The sequence below is a fragment of the Myotis myotis genome, unplaced genomic scaffold (genome assembly GCF_014108235.1).
Source record: "Myotis myotis isolate mMyoMyo1 unplaced genomic scaffold, mMyoMyo1.p scaffold_m19_p_11, whole genome shotgun sequence".
Lineage (NCBI taxonomy): Eukaryota > Metazoa > Chordata > Mammalia > Chiroptera > Vespertilionidae > Myotis > Myotis myotis.
The window spans coordinates 32,428,540-32,450,760 of NW_023416315.1; the positions used below are offsets into that span (position 1 = coordinate 32,428,540).

The 22,221-nt window shown below is 35.5% G+C and overlaps 1 protein-coding gene across 9 annotated transcripts in view; it reads right to left on the reverse strand.

The window, feature by feature from the left end:
• The window catches only part of PHF14 (PHD finger protein 14), a 164,479-nt gene that overhangs the window by 136,258 nt on the left and 6,000 nt on the right, over positions 1–22,221 (reverse strand). For all 9 annotated transcript variants that reach the window (XM_036328037.1, XM_036328035.1, XM_036328034.1 and 6 more), the window contains exons 3-5: positions 18,199–18,980; positions 11,284–11,428; positions 4,105–4,264 (exon numbers count right to left, since the gene is read on the reverse strand). In XM_036328037.1, coding sequence (XP_036183930.1) covers positions 4,105–4,264; positions 11,284–11,428; positions 18,199–18,980 — 1,087 coding nt within the window. The remainder of the gene's footprint in view (positions 1–4,104; positions 4,265–11,283; positions 11,429–18,198; positions 18,981–22,221) is intronic.

Here is a 22,221-nt window from a genome sequence, read left to right on the forward strand (position 1 = left end):
TTATCACAGCATAAGGGGCTATGATTGCTACATGGTTCTGTTTAGTGATGCACTATGAGTTTTTAAAAAACAAAACTATGAATCATTTTATAGAGATTCTGGGGAAAGTAGCTACAAATCTTTAAAAATTATCTTTTTTATTGGAAAAAAATTCAAGGTTTGAGATTTTTCTTGATACAGTATTTTAATCCAACCTCCCAAATGCATCCTGTGGAGTTCAATATAAAGATACACATCTTCGACAAGCAGCTTTCTCAATTTAATTTGCGCAGTTCTTTCATGCTCCACTGGTGTGTTAAATGCTGCTGCACTCTACAGGAGTTTATCTTTGATAAACCTAACAGCTGGCTGCTTGCTTCAGACTGACCTTCTTAAAATGTCTTAGTACAAGTCACACAAGTACTACAGATACAAACTGCCATTTCAGTATGATTGGCACACAAGTGTATCATTTTCCCCAACCACCCATGAGAGGACACCAACATGAGTCTTTATTCAAATGCATATCAACAAGCTGAGGCAATGTTGGTCCTTATTAATACCTGCTGTGAATAATTTTTTGTTCACTTGTTTAGCTGCACAAGCTTTAGAACTTTGTAATTAAGGCAAGTCGAGAAATCAAAAAGGAATAATCTTCCGTGTTACTTTACCATCCATTTTGCTTGGAGCTATGATGACAGATGTCGATTGGGGAAAGGAGCAGAGAACAAGCACCACATAAAACCACCAAAAACAGAGTCAGAACTGTCATTCTAGTATAGAAACTACTGCTAGATTCTTTTAAATTCGCATAGTTTAATAAATTAAACTAAGTAGAAAGATGCTTTCTTTCAGAATAGGAACTACATTAGTCAATCAAATTTGATTCTTAAATGCCTTGAACTTGTAATGCCTTTTCGACATAGGAAATTCACTTCCAGTATGTTCTTTTCAGTCCTTCATCTATTCATTCACTAATCAATTACTAAGTATCTACCAGGAACAGAGCACCTCAGGTATTTTGGAAGTCATAATAATGAATGTGAAATGCTTGCAGCATAGTGCCTAGCACGCTCTCTCTAGATATCAGAGTATATCTAATATGTTCCATAGTCAGGTTTACTAAACCACTTAAGACAGGGTAAAATACTCTAAGAAATGAAATAAAAATTTAATGACAAGAATATACTGATGTTTTTCTCACATTCAAACACATCATTTTCTGTATTGAACTGGTGGCTACCATCAGAAACAAGGAACTAAGTCTAGTTAGTCCATGTGATAGAGGACAATTTCAAAACCTTTTTTATTCTTTCCCCTGTTTTCCATGTGAAGCTAAAATACTAAAGGTCTTGTCAAATCTTCCTGGCTTTTTTCCCCCCCCTTAAATCAAGCTAGTGTTACATCCCTTAAACTTTATCAAGACCTAAAATTTCCATTATAGCCTATAGATGAGTATGGACATAACATAAAAATTGTCCAAATAGTATAAAAGAACTTTTGCCAGACTGCACGATCAAGGGAGATGCCTATATATGTAAGGTCCACAGGAGTCAATATAGATATCTCTCAGTAAATATAAATGGTTAAAGAGGTCTCCCTTCTCTTCATTCAGAAACAACTTAGCAGTTGCTTTGTGGATTGCCATACCATGAAGAGACAGCTACTTTAAAGTTTTCCAATAGAACTTCCAAATTATTAACAAAACAAAAATTATCCTCCCTAAAAGGAAGCTTCTGTGTTTTCCAAAGTTGCTTCCTTATGCACCACAATTTGCCACCATCAACTTCAACTCTCAGAACTGAAGAGTTACCAGAAAGAATTTAAGCAGCTGATACTCTATAATTACCTTAAATAAGTAGAATAATATTTTTAATAAGAAAGTACTAGTAGCAGCAGCAGCAGCAACAGCTAAACCAAGGAGGCATTTAATGAGTACTTAATATGTTTCCAAAACTGTATAATTGTTTTACATGAATCATCTCATTTTATCTTCTCAAAGGTGCTATAAAAATGAGGCACAAAAATATTAAATAACTTGACTAAAATCACAGTTACTAAGAAAATACAAAAATCCAAATATAGGTAGTCCAATTTGAAAGCACAGTTTAAATGCAGTAACTAAGCTCCCTAATTCTAGGCCAAAGTCAGTCCAAAAATAAAATAATGCCCATGTCTATGATAGACCACAGACTCATGTTGATACATCAAATCCTTTGTTATATATTTCTTTTTATATTTTGAATGTGCAATTAGGAAGAAGAGGTAAGAAGTTTAGCCATTTTTTCCTAGACATCAACACACACAGGGTTCTCCAAGAATTCATGGTACAGTACATCCCAACAATGTTAGATAGCAGCATTTCTCTAGAGCCTGTGTACCAATTGAGGCAAAAATGAGAAAATAAGAAAATAGGAAAAATACTTTTTAGTTTACTAAAATAACATTTATTCAATTTAAAATCCTATCCTTTATTTTGGGACAGAATGTATCCTAGCCTTTCCAATGCTAAAATATGAGAAATGATGATGATAACTTGTATAGGTTGTTTTATTCTTATTAAAATACTAGAGGCCCGATGCATGAGATTCGTGCACTTGGTGGGAAGGGGGGTCCCTCAGCCCAGCCTGCATACACTCACAGTCCCTGAGCCCTCGGGGATGTCCGACTGATGGCTTAAACCGTGGGGGGCGGGCCTAAACCAGCAGTTGTACATCCTTAGTGCTGCAGCAGAGGTGGTAGAGGCTCCCACCACAGCCGCTGCACTCGCCAGCTGTGAACCCAGCTCAGGGCTTCTGGCTGAGCGATGCTCCCCGTGTGGGAGCACACGGACCACCAGGGGGTAGCTCCTGCTTTGAGTATCTGCCCCCCGGTGGTCAGTGCGCGTCATGCCGTTCGGTTGATTTGCATATTAGCCTTTTATTATGTAGGATCAGACATGTTTGATAAAAATACTGAAATGCCTTTATGTGGCAAAATACAAAACTGAGCACCTCCTCTTATATGGAGGGGTGAAGGTGGGAGGTGGTTTGGGGGAGTAACCCACAAAACACAAAAGGTTAGGGACTACTCTTACATTCCAGTCACCCATCCCAGATGGTAGTCTCTTGAGAAAAAACATGAGAGAGATCAACATTGTTCTGATGACAACTGCTCAGATGTGATGATAAAGATGAGAGTGTGTATAACAGTGAAAAGAACATAGGTCTCTGCCTCTCAACACCAAACCCACCTTTCCGTATCTGCTCTGCAGTAATGGAGCCCTTCAGCAAGCATTGCTGCTTTACAGTGAGCATGATATTCAGCTTTCTTAGAGGACATGGTCAGAGGAAAGGGCTTCTCAGCAGAGATCGATGACAGGCGGAGGACATCTGCCAGAGCCTTGCCCCTGTCACACGCATCACCCTCAGTGACCTTGCAGGCCTAGCCTGGAGATCACTTGTCTGAGGCCCTCGCAATACAGACACCACATATAGGGCCCCAGCTCCCCTGCTACCTGTGCTCAGCCATGTGTACTTACAAGCAGATTAGTTCTGGCCAAGCCAAACCAGCAAACTACTCTGTCATCCAGTAGGCCGCAACTACACCTTCTCTTTCTACAAAGTCTCCCAGCCTGGGAGAAGGGGTTATCCTTCCAATTTTTAAGAGTTCTTTTATATTTAATAGTAACTTTTTTATCAGAGCTTAATCATTCTTAAAATTAAACATCTTCTTTTAAATCCCTATATGGGCTTTGTGATATATTCTTGGAATAAAAAAGACATGAGTTCAAACTTGACTATTCACCAGCTTGTGATTTTGAGAAAATTAAAAGTATTTAAATGAACTGAGCCTTAGGTACTAAGTCAGAAACTTTATAACTTGTCTCACCACAGAGTTAATATTAGGATTAAATAGAATAATGTATATAAAGGCAAATGTAGATATTCAAAAAATGGTCTCCCCTCCCCCTGACCCTTAGCCTATTGTTCATTTACTCTATGCTAAGAAGATACAAAAAGGTGATCAAATGAAAGGGAGTAACTCAAAAAAAACAGAATAAAAGAATAGTCAGAGTAAAAAATTAGTCAGAAGCAGACACATTATAAAGCATGCATATTCACTCAACAGAATTATGACATCAACCTTCCAGCATCTGTCTCCTTGAAAATTCCATCCTGATTAGGACACAGTTCACAGCTAGGGGAAACACCACATTTACAGGCATCGCAAAACCAAGGTTCAGTGGAGTTTTCAGAAGCTGAACTCATAATCGAGTCACTCTCTCCATCAACTCCATAGCAACCTAAAAAAAAAAAAAAAAAAAAGTATGATTAATAATTTATTTTTTAAACTTATATTTATAAATTCACAAAAGAGAAAGGGAAATAGAGAACATTCTGAAAAATAGTTTATAATAACGACATTAATATCAAAACACAAAGATGAAATCATTTTTAAAAAATGCTTTTCCACCTACCATAGTATATGCAATAAAAAAGTCATATAAAGCCCCGACTGGTTTGGCTCAGTGGATAGAGCGTTGGCCTGCGGACTGAAGGGTCCCGGGTTCGATTCCGGTCAAGGGCATGAACCTTGGTTGTGGGCACATCCCAGGAGGGAGTGTGCAGGAGGCAGCTAATTGATGTTTCTCTCCCATCGATGTTTCTAACTCTCTATCCCTCTCCCTTCCTCTCTGTAAAAAATCAATAAAATATATTTTTTAAAAAAAAGTCATATAAAATAATGCCAAAAAAAAGATTTTAAAGAACCTACACTAGTATACAAGTAAAGTAATCAAAATTCATTAATTTCTTTAATATCATTGAATTGTAGTTGGTAATCATCATCCTCATCACTTCTGTTGAGCTATACAATTTTAAAATGAAATAGTCATAAAATTAAAAGGAAATACAATTTCCTCAGGAGCAGTTTTTATTAATTGTCATCAATAAAAGCCACCTTTTCAGTAAAAGCAACAATAAGCAAAATATTGTATTTAAAGAAAAATCATAAAACAAAATAAAAATAGTCAATTTGCTTTCTCAAAGGGTTGTGCAATAATACAAAGGGGGAATCTATTTTCTTTACAAAATAATATTCCCTATGAAGCCAATTCTTTCATCTGTATTCACACAAAGAAGGCAATTACCTATCTATCTGTATATATAAAAGCGTAATATACTAAGTGTCCGAACAATCGGTCGACCGACTGCTCAACCAGTCACTATGATGTGCACTGACCACCAGGGGGCAGACACTCTGCTGGGGTCCAGAGGATCAAGACTGGGCAAGATGAGCCAGACATGCCCTGGAGCCCTCCCACGGTCCCTCCCCAGCCAGCCAACCTCCGGCATACGCTCCCCTCCCGGCGGGCCCCCATCAGCCCCAATAGCCGGCCAGGCTGAGGGACCCCACCCATGAACGAATTCGTGCACCGGGCCTCTAGTTACCAAAATAATAAAGCTCTGAAGGGACTACCAATTTTATTCTTTTCATTCACCAAAATCAAGGTAAATCACAGCAGTTCCCTTTTTTAGAATAAAGCAAAATTTCAATTCTATTTTTTGAAGAATATACTACACACATAGCAAACATTTGCACAGAGATTTAACCACCTAGGAACAACCTCCAGAATGAATTCTGAGAGCCTTTCCTAGAAAATTTCTACTTGTAAGTTAGAAGATTAGTATCTTGCAAGCTCAAAAAACAATCAGCAAGTGGACTGGTATTTCTTCTTCATCTTCACTGCCCCTGAAAAATAACCCACACTGTATAATCACCTTTACAGAGTTCTTCCCTTGCCTTTCACCTGCCACTTTCCCATATTTCTTCGCCACACCTGTTGGGTTTACTCAGCTCTAGACCAAAGTTATTGCTCTTAATATCTGCTCTAACACATTTTAGTGACTGAATACATTTTTAAATCTTTTTTTCTTTCTTCCATACAAAATAGAGTTTAAACTATCATAAAGAAATGTTCCTTCTCTTTTACCTACCTAATTCTAAGAATATGCAAAAAGTGCACCTCCAATATGATCATGGAAAAAGTTTGTTTTATATAGGTAAACATAAAAAAATTACAGACATAAAATACATTTCAGATAGATTAATCGTGTTTCAAATGAGTAAACATAGAATATATATTTCTATGGCTATCTAATTAGGATCAACATCTAAGTAACACACACAATCTACACAAACCATAGTTAAGGAAAATAACATAATATGTGTTTACAATTGTTTTGAATTATGCAAGGGCATGGACAGTACAAATAAGTGGAAATTTTCCCCATTCAGTGTGTCACGAGCTGCAAAAGACCTGCAGCTTTCTACCTTCTGGTTATATAACTAGGCAAACTGCATCTCTGAGACTGAATTACCTCATCTGCAGTATGCATTTAATTATATCTATCCTAATTATTTCTCAGCATAGAGAGGGAATAAAATAGAAACACAAAAGTTCCATTTAAAAACTCAAAACAATTCTTAGTTATTTAACATCCTATCACTAAATATCTAATAACAAAATCCACTGAAAGATTTTAAAGTCAGTAATACAGGGTGTCAAACATGTATAGACACTTTAACAGCTGATAGCTCCATTTTGAAAATTAAGTGTATTTTAATAAGCACTGCCTTTATTCAAAGTGTGTATATACATTTTTGGGGACACTGTACATTGTTATTTATGAGAAAGGAACTTATACATGATACCTGTCAGAAATAGATCCTAACTTCTTATGGGAAGAATTGTTTAGAATTTTCAATACAGTTTACTGTAAGCGGGCCTCTAGCAACGGTGGAATAGAAATGCAGTCCATCTCATGATTGAGCCAGAAGTTCCAAGACAAAGCGGGGAATGAAAGGGCGAGGACTACGCCCTCCATCTTGCCCCAGGGTAAGGGCTACGCCCTCCATCTTACCTTGGCCATGTGCTCGGCAAGGCTTCTTCCCGGAAGCCCAGGCCTCTGCTAACCACACCCAGGACTTTTTTAAACTAACCAATGACAATCAAGGGAAGTCACCATAGATATGACCACATCCTGTGTAACAAGACACCGACTTGCGCCTGGCCAATCGGCAGGGCCCACAGTCCTTTCTCCTCCCCTTACTCCAACCCCCCTATAAAACCTCTCTCCACACAGAGTTCGACCTCTCTGCCACTTGGCTTGCCGTGGCGTCGGTGAGTGTGGTGGACGGGGAGCTCGAGCTAGTTCGAATAAAGACTCTGCTTTTGTATGGGGAGGGGGGGAGAATTCTTGTATTATTATATAATGCAATTCATTAGGGTTGTAAAATACATTAAATTTTTCTATATGAAAGAAAAATAGGGCTCAGCTTTAAAAAAAGAAAGAAAGAAAGAAAGAAATAGTTCCTAAAGCATAAAAGAACCAACTTTCCTACCCAGTAAACACTCTGCACACACTAAGAAATAAAAATGGTCTAGGGCTAAGCTAAACAGCAGAATGAAAACTAAACAAAAGGGAGGAAAACATCTCTTGGCAGACCTAATCTGATTTAATGCACAGCTACTGAACTGAAGAGTAACTGCTGGTAAGTGCACTACCTAATGCTGTCACCCACTGACAACAGACCTGACATTTTCTCCAGACATGGTGCAATCAGTGTATCATGCTAACTGACAACACAGTCAGGGGTACCCTGGTATTACAAGTCAGTTACAAGATCGTGTCACAAAGGTGTTTACACTGACAGTTTGGAACCCTTCTATTTCAAAAAGAAAAGAGATTTATCTACATTTAGATGAAGTGAGTCCTCTGAAAACTAATCAGACAATCATACATTTAAAAAGCAACATTTGGAGTACTATCTTTTAGCAAAACTTCACCTTAAAAATCTCTCTTAACTGTGATTAATTAGGAGTGTGTTTAAAAATAAGGAGAAGGAGGAAAAGAAGAGGGGGGAAAAGAGAAAAGAAATACACCAAAACACTAACTATAGTTGTCTGGATATTAGGACTATTAGAAATGTCTTTTCTTCTCTCTGTTCTCTATTTCCCACATTTATTCAATGCTCATCTATATATATAAAAGCCTAAGCAACCGTTATGGTGGAACAACCAGAATGACCGGTCACTATGATGCTCACTGACCACCAGGGGACAAACGCTCAATGGAGGAGGTCAGTGAACTCCCACAGGGGGAGCACCGCTCAGCCAAAAGCCAGGCTCACGGCTGGTGAGCACAGTGGTGGTGGCAGGAGCCTCTCCCGCCTCCGCGGCAGCACTAAGGAGCGGCGAGCCAAGTGGTAAGGAGCGATCAGGTGGGCAATAAGGAGAGAGCAGGTGGGTGGTTAGAAGCAAGCAGGTGAGTGGTAAGGAGTGGTGAGCCAAGCAGTAAGGAGTGAGTAGGCGGGTGGTAAGGAGCAGTGAGCCAAACAGTAAGGAGCGAGCATGCAGGCGGTTAGGAGCGAGCAGGCAGGTGGTTAGGAGCAAGGGGTCCCAGATTGCGAGAGGGCACAGGCCAGGCTGAGGGACACCCCCTTCCCCCCCACCGCCCCCGCATATGAATTTCATGCCTTGGGCCTCTAGTATATTATATTATGATGGGCAACTTGTTTCTAAGATAAAGCATTCATTCAAGTGTTCATTTTTAACCATGGGATGTTTAAGGGAGAGTTGCATAGATGAATTACAATATGAAAATCTATCATTTAAGCACCTGAATTTTTAAAAAGCAAACAAGCTTTAACAACACTAGCTTCCTATTGTGCTTTAGAAAATTTCCCTTTCTCTGGATTAATTAAGATGAAAATTCATTTAAGGACTTAAAAACTAGTAGAGAAAGATCTACAAATGTGATTGTATAAAAAAGAACATTCTAAACAGTGAAAAATACCACAAATTGAAAAGGTACAGGACAGAGTGGAAAAAATATTTGTAAAGATGCAAAATAATTGTAACATACAGCAGGCAAAGGATTAATACTTAAAAAAGAATTCTAATAAACCAATGAGAAAAAGACAAGTATAACCTTTTCAGAAATGACAATGGAAATGTACAGCAAGTAACAAATTAACATGCAAAAGGCCAGTTGGGAAGGGTTTTCACAGGTTTGGCTCAGGAATTGGACCTGGGCAAGTAAACCTGCCATCTTCCAATCTGGAGTGATCTGCCTGCTTCTTCCGTGGCTCCCTGCCCTCCAGCAGATGGGGTCAGTCTCAGATTTCATGGGGGAGGCTCTCCCATGGTTCTCCTCCTATCTCATTAGCCAGCCCTGTGTTCCCCAACCGCTGAAGGGCTAGGACCACTTTACTACACCCTAGAGAGCACATCCAGTCTCACAGCTTTAAAAACATCTGCAGGCTGATGAGTCCCAAATTCATATCTCTAGTCCCAACATCTTACCTACACCCACAGTTTAAAAATCATACTTACACTATCTACCTGCAAACCTGTTCCTCTCTTGGATCACTGCAATGGCCTCCCTAAACTGTCCCCTAATGCCCACCTTATACCATCTATTCAACCTCCTGCACCATAGCATTCCAAACACTCCTTGTCTAGCTTTATTTTCCTCCCGATCACCACCTAATATATATTTATTTATTATTTTATTTTTTTCATTGTTTGTCTCTCTCCCCAAACTTTAAGCTCCATGAAGTCAGCAATTTCTATATTCTGTTTATTTTACATGTGTAAAACCTACAGAAAGCCTAGTACATGATAGATACTTAACAAACAATACTGGAAAAAAAAAAAAAGAATGAATAACAGAAAGAGGAGACATTCCAACAGTGAGCCTTAGTAGCAGGAGAGGGCAGCTTCATATAAAGGCAAGAGGATGGGTTAATAGCACAGGCCCCACAGGACCAGCAGACTCCCAGAACTATTTGGGAGGAGGGCTGTAATACCAGAAAGTCAGCTAAGGGCAAGGCCGTAGAAATACTGTTTTGTGGCAATCATGGCCCTGATAGAAAAAAAATAATATTTTTTAACTGATAGGAAAAAATAATAATTTTACCACAGAGGAACCTAGAAGACAACTTCTCAACTAAGTGATCAGAGTAACATCACCAGCCACTGGACAAATAAACATTATATGATACCCTGAGAATACAATGTAACTACTGTGAATTCCTGCCTAAAGCCCATAACCTGAATCTAATCATGAAAATAAATGTTAAATAAAGATATTCTATAAAAGAATTGGCCTGTATTCTTCAAAAATACCAAAGGCATGAAACACAAAAATCTCAGGATATGGTCTAGATTAAAGGTGCCTAAAGAGTCAAGACAACTGAATGCAATCTGGGATCCTGGATTTTATTTTTCTAGAACTGACATTATTGGGATGATTGCTACAATGTAAATACAGTTGGTAGATTAGATAATAGGATTCTGTCAGTGCTAATTTGCTGACTGATAATTATGTGCTTCTGTAAGAACAGACTGCCCTTTTTCTTAAGAAATACACACTACGGCTATAGTTTACGCCCTCTGAGATCAGAAAAAAATGTTATTTGAGAGAGAAGATGAAACAAGGGTAGTAAAATGTTACCATCTATAAAATCTGAGTGAAGAAAATATGGGAAATTCTTTGTATTACTCATAACTTTTCTGTAAGTCAGAAATTACATTAAAATAAAAATTTTAATAAAAAAAATATATATAACAAAGAAGCTTCAAAAATTATAATTAGGAAAAATACTTCCAATATTCTCCTTTTAAATTAAAAATTAAAAATAACTATGAAAGAAGAAAGCATATTAATTGCTAGACTTAGAATGTAACTTTATAAATACTGCAAACTTTATAAATACTGCAATGCATTCTACTAGACTAACTTATAAGACTTTTTCTACATCTGAATTTTATTTAAAAACTAGAAATAAAGAATACATGAAGAAAAAAATATAACACTGACCATCAAAGAAATACCGTGGTTTCCACATCATAACAGTTCTATTTTAATTATTTAAGAACAGATTTAGCATGGTGAGAGGTTGAAGAGGGTAAAGAAGGTCCAATATATGATGACAGAGAAGACTAAGCTTTGTGTGATGAGCACATAATACAACATACAGATGATGTATTATAGTATTATACACTTGAAGCTTACATAATCTTATTAACCAATATCACCCCAGTAATAAATTTTTTTTAAAAAAACGTTTAAAGTTAACATCTGAAAAATAATACCATCGTACTTTAAGGATTTAGTATGTCTTACATCACTTGAAATATCATGAACTACAGGAAAATCTTAAAAATAGTACAAATGTCAAAGAACTAATTTCACTTTTGTAAATGCAGTGTCAATCTGCCATGTCTAAAAAGAGAAAAAAACAAAGCAAAATTACCTTCATGAACTGTAATGCCACAATTGTCACACTGAATTATTTCATCAGCATCTTCACTATTATCTCCAAGACAAACACAGCAAATCATAATATGGTCCATTTTTTGAGAACTCCAGTTTTGACTCTTCTCAAGAATCAGCGAGTCCTAATTATTAAAATATATCAGAAAATCACATATTTATATTAAAAGATAATTTTAATAAATGAAATTCTCACTTAAAATTATTTTATGCATTTCCATAATTATGCTGCATTCTCCATTCTTTTAGTAACTTCAGAGTATGCTACATTTGAGAAGTACACTTCTTTGTCAAAGAACCCTATAAGTGCCCTCTATTTTTTCACTTCTCTTCAAGTCCCATATACTTTCTTCTCTAGGAAATGAAAAATCAAACATGCAGCTAACAAGTCTCCATGTGCTTTTCCATTCTGAATTACAGTCTAACCCCTTAAACTAGAAGAAAGGGAAAATTAACCCACAAGTATACATCCTATACATTGGTTTACAAAGTGTACATTAGGCTTTTACTCTTTGGAAACTTACAATCCTAGCTAGGGAAGACAAGACACACATATGTTAAACAGGAAAAAACCAATTCAAGGTAACATGTAAGCAACTATGTATGTGATGGCATAGTTATAGGGGAATATCCTGTATATAATCCTTACGTGTATAAGGGGAATTCAGGAGCACCAGGGTCATCCAACTACTGGATGACAGATACATGAGTACCTACCTAGGTATATCTGTGTATACAGGTACAGAAAACCGTCTAAAAAAAAGATCCTGGTTGACTAGTTGCTAGAAGAGGCAGAGCATTCATATTAGGTTTATGTCAAGAAATATCTAGTGTAAACTGGTAAGAAAGATACCTAGCTAATTGTAATGTAAAAGGAGAAAGATATATTAATAGGTAAATATAAAAAGATAAAATTTCAAGAAAGGAAGAGTTTGTTTCTTTTCATTTAAACCTTCTGCATTATGGATTTAAACTTTAAAGGGTAAGTTAACAAGATAATAATTCTTGTCATATTTCACAGATTGGGCTTAGTGTTACATAATAAAAGATGGCATTTGAGTCTATATATTTTCATTTAAGAACCTAACCATATTCAGAAACAAAATTAATAAACTAGTTCTATATTCTACATTCACTAAATACTGTTTCATATTTTTATATTTTTATATTCTTTTAAACTAATATTGAAAGGTAACATGTAGGTATCATTTCAATAGCAATTTTTAACATTTGAATGACACTTGAATGTCACAATTTATAACAATCTTTCAATACATTTCTGTGTAATACATGTAAACTTGCAATAGATCTATAAAACAAATCAAGAAAACAGTGCAAAAGAGGTATGCCATATCTCTTAAGAATTCCAATACTTTAAAATATTAAGTTTGCTTCTTTTTTTTATAAAAGCAAAGTAGCTGAGGGGCTTTGGACATGGCATGCAAGTACAGCTAAAACCTTCCTAAAAAGAAAATGTGTTTTACAGTACTTTGATACAGTGAGCAAAATAAAAATATGCCCAGATTCCATCCCATTAGCCATGCTTCAAATGTAACAGCATTTGACTTAAAGTCAAATGTTGTTTGGTTTCACTTTCATCTCTTATTCAATAGCTGTTGAACCTGAAGCTGCAGTTTTCTCACCTGTAAAATGGGATGATAAAAATAATACCTACCTCATGAGGTTGTTGTGAGAATTAATAACATAATGTATGTTAAAATGTTCCCAAGACATATTAGGTACTCAATAAATGTTCATTCCCATTCTTCTTTGCCCTGTATTTTCTTATAGGTGGGTCAAAAGAGAAACATTGAGATGACCTTTTATTACACAGGGGAATCTTCCTTGGAACCCCAAAAGAAAAGTTATAAGCCTCAATGACCACACTATTATATACTAGAGGCCCGGTGCATGAAATTCGTGCACTCAAGGGGGGGGGGGGGGAGTCCCTCAGCCTGGATTGCGTGAGTGCGCAGGCCAGGCTGAGGGACCCCACTGGTGCATGATCGGGACGGGGAGGGACACGGGAGTTTGGCCAGCCAGGGAGGGACCGTGGGAGGGCTCCAGGATGTGTCCGGCCCGTCTCTCTCAGTCCCAACTGGCCAGACCCCAGCAGCAAGCTAATGTACAGGTTGGAGCATCTGCCCCCTGGTGGTCAGTGCACATCATAGCGACTGGTCAACCGGTAGACTTTCAGTCCCCTGGTGGTCAGTGCACGTCATAGTGAGTGGTTGAGTGGCCTTAGCATATCATTAGCATATTACGCTTTGATTGGTTAAATGGATGACTGGAAACTAAGCATATTAGGCTTTTATTATATAGGATATTCTCCCATGGTTAAGTCCAAAAAGACTTTTTTCTCTGCATCAATTTCAAAAAACTTTTTTCTTAGAATACCACATGTAGGTTTTAAAAATCATAGGCTAGGAAAAGACCTAACAAACAACTAGTTTGATGACTGAGAGGATATTCAAGTTTAGGGGCTGTGACAATATTTCTCTCGTGGAATTACAACTAATCAGGCCTTGGAAAAGATTTATCCATGTGGGAAACAAGTAAATTTCTATGGATCAGAAAAATTAATATCAACAGGTATCTCTAATTCCATTAGTTTCCTATTTTTCTGTTTTGCTCAGGAAAACAGTAAGTGGCTAAATTATATCTCCACACCAATTTCTCTCTATACATATTATCATTTAGAGGCAGATATAACAAAGTTAACTGGTATCTCTGGCCCTCTGTTCCCTATCAATAGAAAGTCTTACTAGCAATGTAATGAAAAAATGAGAGAAAAATGAGGGGAACTAGAGCCCTAAGATAATACTACCAAATCCAATGGTTGACAGCAGGCAATGCTTTAATGGAAAAATCTGAATAACACAATCTCATAAAAATTATGCTCCAATTTGTCCTTAATATATCAAACATGGGTTTAAGCATGCTTATAATCAAAATATAATAGTCAATTTAATACCAATTTTTATTAGCATATTTCTAAAGATGTATATCATTTTTCAAGTTTTTGGACAAAATAGTTAAGCTAGAGTTTTCACCACAGAATATATCATTTGAAAATACGACTTTTACATAAAAATAGAAATTGGGAAGGTTGGTTTGAGTGGCACAAGAGTATCACCTAGAATATAACCTTAATATTATAGAATAATTTAAAGGATTCTAATGGTAACTTTAAAAATAAATGGGATATTACAGTATATCATTTCATTTTCCCCTTGAGATTTAAAATTTATACCAAAAAATGTTAGTATTTCCCAGTGGTCTCGTGGCTCTAAAATATGTTTAATGTTCATTTGTGTATATTCCAAATAGATGATTATAAACAATATGTAAAAATGGTAAATTCTAAGTTACATTTATTTTTAATAAAAGGAAATTCCAGCACAGTACATGTAAAAAAGAATTTAAGGAATCTATTGCCTTGAAGAAGAGAAAAAAATTAGTATACCAAAGAGCTTGGCCAATAGTTCTTCCTCCATGTTTTTAAAGAAGGTTAAATTCTTAAGAATCTGAAGTAATTTTTCTACAGTGTTATAAATTGATCTTTTAGGCCTTGGAGAAATTTGTTTTATTTTGAAATGTGTACAAAGGTAATTGATTAATAACTAAAACGCCCTAAACACAGTGACTATTTATAAATTTCAGCAAAATTTTTACATTTTAATTAGCAAATCAGATGGTAATTGCCATTTCCTCACATGGCAAGACACTAATATCCATTTAATATGAGTTTTTATTTTAAAACAAAAAGAGTAACTTCCATCTGAAAATTTCTATTGATATGATTTTCTGTCATATATTTACCCAAAGCTCTAGTCTTAAAGTCCTAAAAATGGAAACCAGGCTCTGAAAAGACTACACAGCCCTCCCCAAAAAGTATACTTCAGAAAACTAAAAGGAAAGATAACCTTAGTAAATCTCAAAGCTTTAAGATAAAAGTTTGAAAAGGCACATAACCATATTCTGAGGGGATTGTAAAGCTTCAAGATAGAAGTTTGAAAAGACATAACCATATTCTGAGGGGATTGTTCAAATAGCACCAAATTCCAAAATGCCATAATACCACTAACAAAGGCAAGTACCCCTATGCAGAAAATGTCCAATTCTAGAACAGTGGTTCTCAAGATGTGGTCTAGGAAGTCTCCTTTAGGGAAACCCACAAGGTAAAGTCTATTTTCATAATAATACCAAGGTTATGTGCCTCTTTCACTCTCTATCATGGGTGCAAGGTAAAGTTTTCACAAGCTACATGATAAGGGATGGCATTATTGATCTGACAACTTATGTTCTTCTATGTCTTATTTTTTGAAATTTCAGAATTTTAATTTGAAATGGTAAATATCTACATATAACCTACATAAATAAAAACTGGTATCCTCAATAATTTTTTTAAGAGTGTAAAGTGGTCCTGAAACCAAAATGTTTGAAAACCACTGCTCTAGAGTATTTCAAAATGTTTGAGAACCGCTCCTCTAGCATATATAGATATGTTCAGGCCATTAACAGCCAATAGTTATAAAAGGTCCCTGCTCAAAGAAATGTCAAATTATTAAAGTTCCTGGGTATCATTTACATGACACACAAAATATTTCCCTACAAAGCACTTGACATAGAGCCAAGAAAAAAGTCTATATGCTTATAAATGAAATATAATTCTATTAGGTATTTCTAAAGCCACATTTTAGCTATCTCTACTACAAAGTAGTATTTGAAAACTTAAAGTAAAAGCAGAGAAAAATTAAACTTCAAATATAACCAAATGTATATTTATTAACTAATGGGTACTTGGCAAGATATAACTACCTACAATAGCCAGGAAGATACAAACATTGGCTATCAGGCAATAAGGATTACCTTTAGTCACCTTGTTACAAAATCAAAATCATATGAATAGGAAATTTAGAAGCATAAGATAAAATAATAATCTCAATTGATTCATTTTTATTAAAATTTAATATCTAATTTGAGTAACAGTCTTGGGTTAAACAGTTATCAAGCTTTCAGAAAGAATATTATTGATGGGAAATTAACTTTCTATAAGTTCTACATGTCTACATAGGATAGAGCAAAAGGAAAATTAACATAAAATAACAGAAGAGGAATTAATTTATTTACTTAAGAAAACACAAGGCACTTTTCCAAGAAATGTTCTGAAATCTCATTTCCTTGGGACTGTTAATCTAAAAACGTAAAGTCCCATTATTTACTAAAGTCTCTTCTGTAAAAAAAGTCTCTTCTGAAAAAAAACATCATATGTGGCCTTTAAATGCATCCTAAAAATAGCCTACAACCTCATAAGCAATATATTATTAATTACAGGTTATTAACAAATGGATAATGTGGCAAATTTCTAAACATATGGTATCTCCACACTGCCTCTATCATCAGCCAGCCTACTTTTGTGAATGTCAGGCTAATAAAAATGAAGGAAGTGATGCTGCCAAAAGCAAATTTATTCAGTAAATACAGATGGAATACTAAGTGATATAAAATAAACTGGATACATACCTAAAAATCAAATATGAATAACTGGATTTTCCATACTTCTATCCCCATAAATTGGCATTGAAAATATGGAATTGCCTGTGCTACAACATTATAAATACAGTATTATACTCCAAATGACAATTTTTCTTTACCTAAAGATAAGAATTAAGATAGCACTTGAGGTAAGCAACATCCTCCTATGAAAGTGGGTACACTAGAAGTTAAAAAATGTTTAAAATCTAAAATATAAACTTTGTTTCATCTCTACTGACACATAACCCTTATCGACTACTATAAATTATTTGGTTAATAACATCACCAAAATTATAAATGATACTTAGTTAGGATGGAAAAGCACTGGTATATAAAATTTGTAAGCAAAAGGAATGTAAAAGAACAAATAAAGCATAAAAGGAAAAATATCCTACCAGTTTAATCTGTCAATGGTATGAAAAAACAACAAAAATAAGTGCTTGATAAAGTGAACAAAGTGAATTTTCATGACTATAAACACACTAACAAAATGACAGACTTAATTATTCTAGTTCTACATGTGATGTAACAGATACACCTACATGTGAAAAGACAACTCAATCTTTCTTTTGAAGAAAAACATGTACATAAACACACAGACAAAAAGACACAAATGTGTTTGACTGAAGAGTCTTGAATGCTGCATCTTGGGCCCAATGGATATAAACCTAACTTTCAGGAGAACTTCAAGTGGAAGAACTGAATCATTACTGTAGTTTTATGATAAAAATGTTTGTTTGTTTTCATTTCTTTGTAGAGAGAATTTATTCACTAAATACATGTAAACATATAGTTTAGTTTTACTTCCATACATCTAAAACAAAGATTTGGTGACCATTCAAATGATGGTGCTGCAACTGGTAAAGAAATTAACCTTGAAAATGAATCTCTAAAAGTCTGAGACCATCGTTAAGCTGTGTTGCCCTGCTAAAGAATTCTAAAAGCCTCAACTTTTATATGGAACTGAATATAACTAAGTTGAAAGAAGGGTGACCTTTCTCATAATCCAATTAGCACAATTTAGTAGTCCTATGAACAATGGGGTGAGAGGATAGAAAGGTAAAAGAAAAACCCTACCATTCCCCAAGTCTAAGGATATAAAAATATTCCTCTACATAGATAGACTGTGAGCTCTTGAGAACGATGTTGTGAGCTCCTTGAGAACGGTGACACAGAGTAGGTACTCAATAAAGGCTGGTTGGCCAAATGAATGAATGCTAGAGTTAGGGAGTTCATTCACTCCTACAACTGTCTATAAATAGGATTTCAAGGAAGCCACTTAATATAAGGAGTAGACTGGTTTAGAGAATTCCCTCTCCCCAGACAGACAGATATCATAAAAATTGGGTTGATCTACCTCATTACTCTTGCTCTGAGATAGTGTCAGGCTATCATTGGTCAGTTCCTCGTCATCAGCACTGTTTCTGCTAAGAACTTTACTCTTCTTCTTCTTGCAACCCCCTTCACTGGCAGGGCTGCTATGATCTTCTTCATTGCCTTCATCATTCTCATCCTCCTCACTCCCACTCCCCTCATCTTCATCATCCTCATTGTCTCCATCACTTCCTTCTTTCTGAGACGCAGATCTCCCCTTTCTCTTTACTGCAGTAGGTCGCCAATCATTGTCATCTTCACTGTCATAGTCATCCATGTCATTCAATTCTTCCATGGACACAAAATCCAAAAGTGGTCGATTTCGACGAAGGTTCCACTTTTTTGGCTCACTGACTTGTTCCTCTGTCGTAGTTGTAGTAGGGACTGAAGGAGATGCGTTAACAGCAGGAGGACTTGTGGCTGGTGCGGTGGCAGCAGCAGAAGCAGCCACATTATCAGATACTGTTGCTTTTTCTTTCTCCTTCTCTCTCTCCTTCTCTTTTTCTTTCTCCTTCTCTTTTTCCTTCTCTTTGTCCTTTTTCTTTCTAGGTCTTTCTCCATTTTCTTCTTCCTTCTTTTCCATTTTAATTAACGGTTTTTCTGGTGACAGTATTTCCTCCTCTGCAGAATTTTTAAGTGGTTCTTCTTTTACTTTAATATCTTCATTTAGTTCTTCCTCTAAAATATTTTCTTCAGAATCACTACAGGAACCTTCTCCACTGTCCTTTGAGGGGTCTTCACTTCCATTACCACTCCCTTCAGAATCTGTTGAAAATATGAGAAAAAAAAAACCACACATATGTATATACATACACACACACACACACAACGCTGACACAAATGAAACCACCAAAATCTGTGAGTAACTTGCAAAACAATATAAACAAATTTAAGTCAAATGATGGTAGACATTACTAACCTGATTAAATAATAAATCAATGAAGTTGGTGTAATGGTTTTATTTCAATATAGCATTAATGAAGACGAATATATGTAACTCTAAATTAAAATATGCTTTAAAAGAGGAGCACTGTTTTGTCATATAGCGCATGCTTTACTTGGTACCCTAAAGGCAATTTTTTCTAAAAGTAAATGTCATTCTGTATAAATTGGGCACGTGGTTTTAACTTAATGATAATAGAATATGCACCATAGTCTTCTACCCTTACATCTTCCTTTCATAAACTATATAGACTTATAAACATTGAGTCACATTCAGAACAAGAAAATCCTGGCCCAAAAAAACTTTGTTTCATTGTTTCATGCTTTACCCAGCAAAATTAGGCATAGATATTTAGGATAGTCAACTTGTACCACATTCCTACTACACCCATCAATTTTAGGAGCACCAAGTACATAGATGAGAAGAGACAATAGCAATGGCACAGAAAATGGAAGTTGCAAGAGAAGTTATCAATTTTCCTGCTTATTAGGATATCAATAAAAGAATCACCTAAACTTTCAAAAACTCTAGGCAGTAATTGCTATATCTCCTAGAATGAAGAAATTAATAAAATTTTTTTAAAACTAAGCCATCCAGCAACCACAGCAGTCACTAAAAAGATAGGCGAAGGATATCAAATAGTTCACATAGGACTATAAGGCTTCTAGCAAGTTTCTTCCGTTGCTGCCTAGCACAGCCCAGGCACTCTTAAGTCAACACTATTCAGTAACCTTCTAATCATCTTTATGCCTGATCAAATAAAACTCTAAAATATCTGTAGAGAGGGACACAGGGAGGAGAGAAAAGGAAGTGGGAAGCAAAGCAGTCATAGTTAGATCATAGCCAGCCATAGTAATAAAATCTGTAGGGTGATGAATATTTTATACCTATAACCAAGAAAAGGGTAATAATAAATTATGAAAAAGTTTATGTTTCTACATCATTTTAATTTCTGTTAACTCAACCAGCCTTGGCCTCTATAATTAATTGGGCATTAGATGTAAAGAAATTATCTATGATTAGTATCTAGTATTTAAAATAGCTCAAAATGCTTTTATAAATAGCTGATAAAATTTAAATCCTGCTAATTAAATCACATTTTTTTAAAAAGACTAACATTTAGCAAATGCTGACTGACCTTATAAAATCATTGTCAGTCCCTAGGTTATCATACTCATAGCTTACTCAGGACTGTTGTGGAGAAACACTCTCATCCTAAAAATTCTTGCATGGGACACAAAATCGTGTAGGTTAACAATCCCTTGTCTGAAATTTTTGGAGGCAGATGTTTCTGAAGTGAGACTTTGTTTTTTAAATTTTAGAAGGGTAGCGTAGTATATGCAGAATATATCACACTAGCACCTGCCCTATAGTCAAACACATAATTTTGCAGTAAAATGTATGAATAGTTATGATTATGATAAATATATACTACAAATAAATTATCAGTACCAATCAAGTTCTACCATCAAACAGTTTATGTCAAACTTAGGAAAGACCTGTGAATTTGTGGCTCCTCGGATTTCAAAAAAGTGTGTGGACCCAATTTTCACTCACAAATAGGTGACTTCTTTCAGTCCAGTAGCTCTCAAATCATTAAGAAAATTATGATTTTTTTTTAGACCACTCACAATTAAACCCAACTTACAAAAACAAAACAAAACAAAAGAAAAAGCCTCTGGCAAAAAAAGAATCTCTATGCAGACTGACTAAAGAAAATTGGAACATCTTGCGAGCAAGCCAATAATTAAGAGAGCTGGCAGATGGATAAAAGGTACTTTCTCCTGGATTAATCTTCTAGAAGCCATTCTACAAATACTTAGAAAGCACTCCTTAGTTATTTTTACCAATGAAAAATAACACTAGAACCCAACCCCTGTGGCTCAGTGGTTGAGCATTGACCTGTGAACCAGGTCACAGTTTGATTCGTGGTCAGGCACATACCCAGATTGTGGGCTCAGTCCTCAGTGTGGGGTGTGCAGGAGGCAGCTGATCAGTGATTCTCTCTCATCATTGATGTTTCTATCTCTTTCTCCCTCTCCCTTCCTCTCTGAAATCAATATTTTTAAAATAATAAAATAACAATAGATTCCAATGTAAGATTAACTGGGTCACAAAAGTGGGTACCTGATCAAAACTGAGAGGAATTTAACTTTGCTATTAGTAAATTTTACAAACCATAAAGTATGTTTATAATTTTAGTTTGGTTGTTGTTGCCAATACCAATCAATTATTTTTCTAAGTAGAGGGAAAGTGATACTTTAATTCTGTTTTTATTCTATAATCACGCCTGAATAAAAAGCAATTTTGAAAAACTTAAATGCTTTACATTTATTAATATGTCATTAGAAGAATGTGAGTTTTTTTCCACAAATACAAATCCTAATAGCTTACCCAACCCATCATTCTCCAAATATAACATATTAGCCATACTCCAACTGCAGCCATCAGGAATATATCAAATTTTATTTTTCTTTGATCTCTGAAAAATAACATCTTCATCTGATTAGTCATCACTTCTTTTTAGTACATATGCACTTGAGGGATGGAGATAAAAATATTTAGTTACAGTGTAGCTTGGCAATAATGAGAATGAGAAAATCAGAGTTCTTGGCTATCTATATTTTTATAGGCTGCAAAGAAGTATTTCATGTTACTATGAATTCAAACAAAGACTCTCTGCCATATTCCAAATCTATCGCTCTTACACTCTTCAAAGAAAAAAAGAACAGACTAGAGAAGTAATCCAAATACTTCAAATACAGCTAATCTTAGGCATAAGAACCAGATAATTCTAAGTCTATAATAAAAATTTTGACACTAGAAAAAAGTTTTAAAATTGAAATCCATACTTCCTACTCAGTTAAACAAATAACCTTTCTCAAACACACTCTATCAAAATCTCTCCAATCAATAGCTATTTCAACTTACAGACAGATTTTTTTGCAATTACAGAATTTTTTTTAAAAATCCGTCAAGAATCCCTTCACAATATTCAGTGCTTAAGTTTTCCCCAAGATAAATATCAAACAATAAAACCAAAAATGAAACAGTATGATTTAA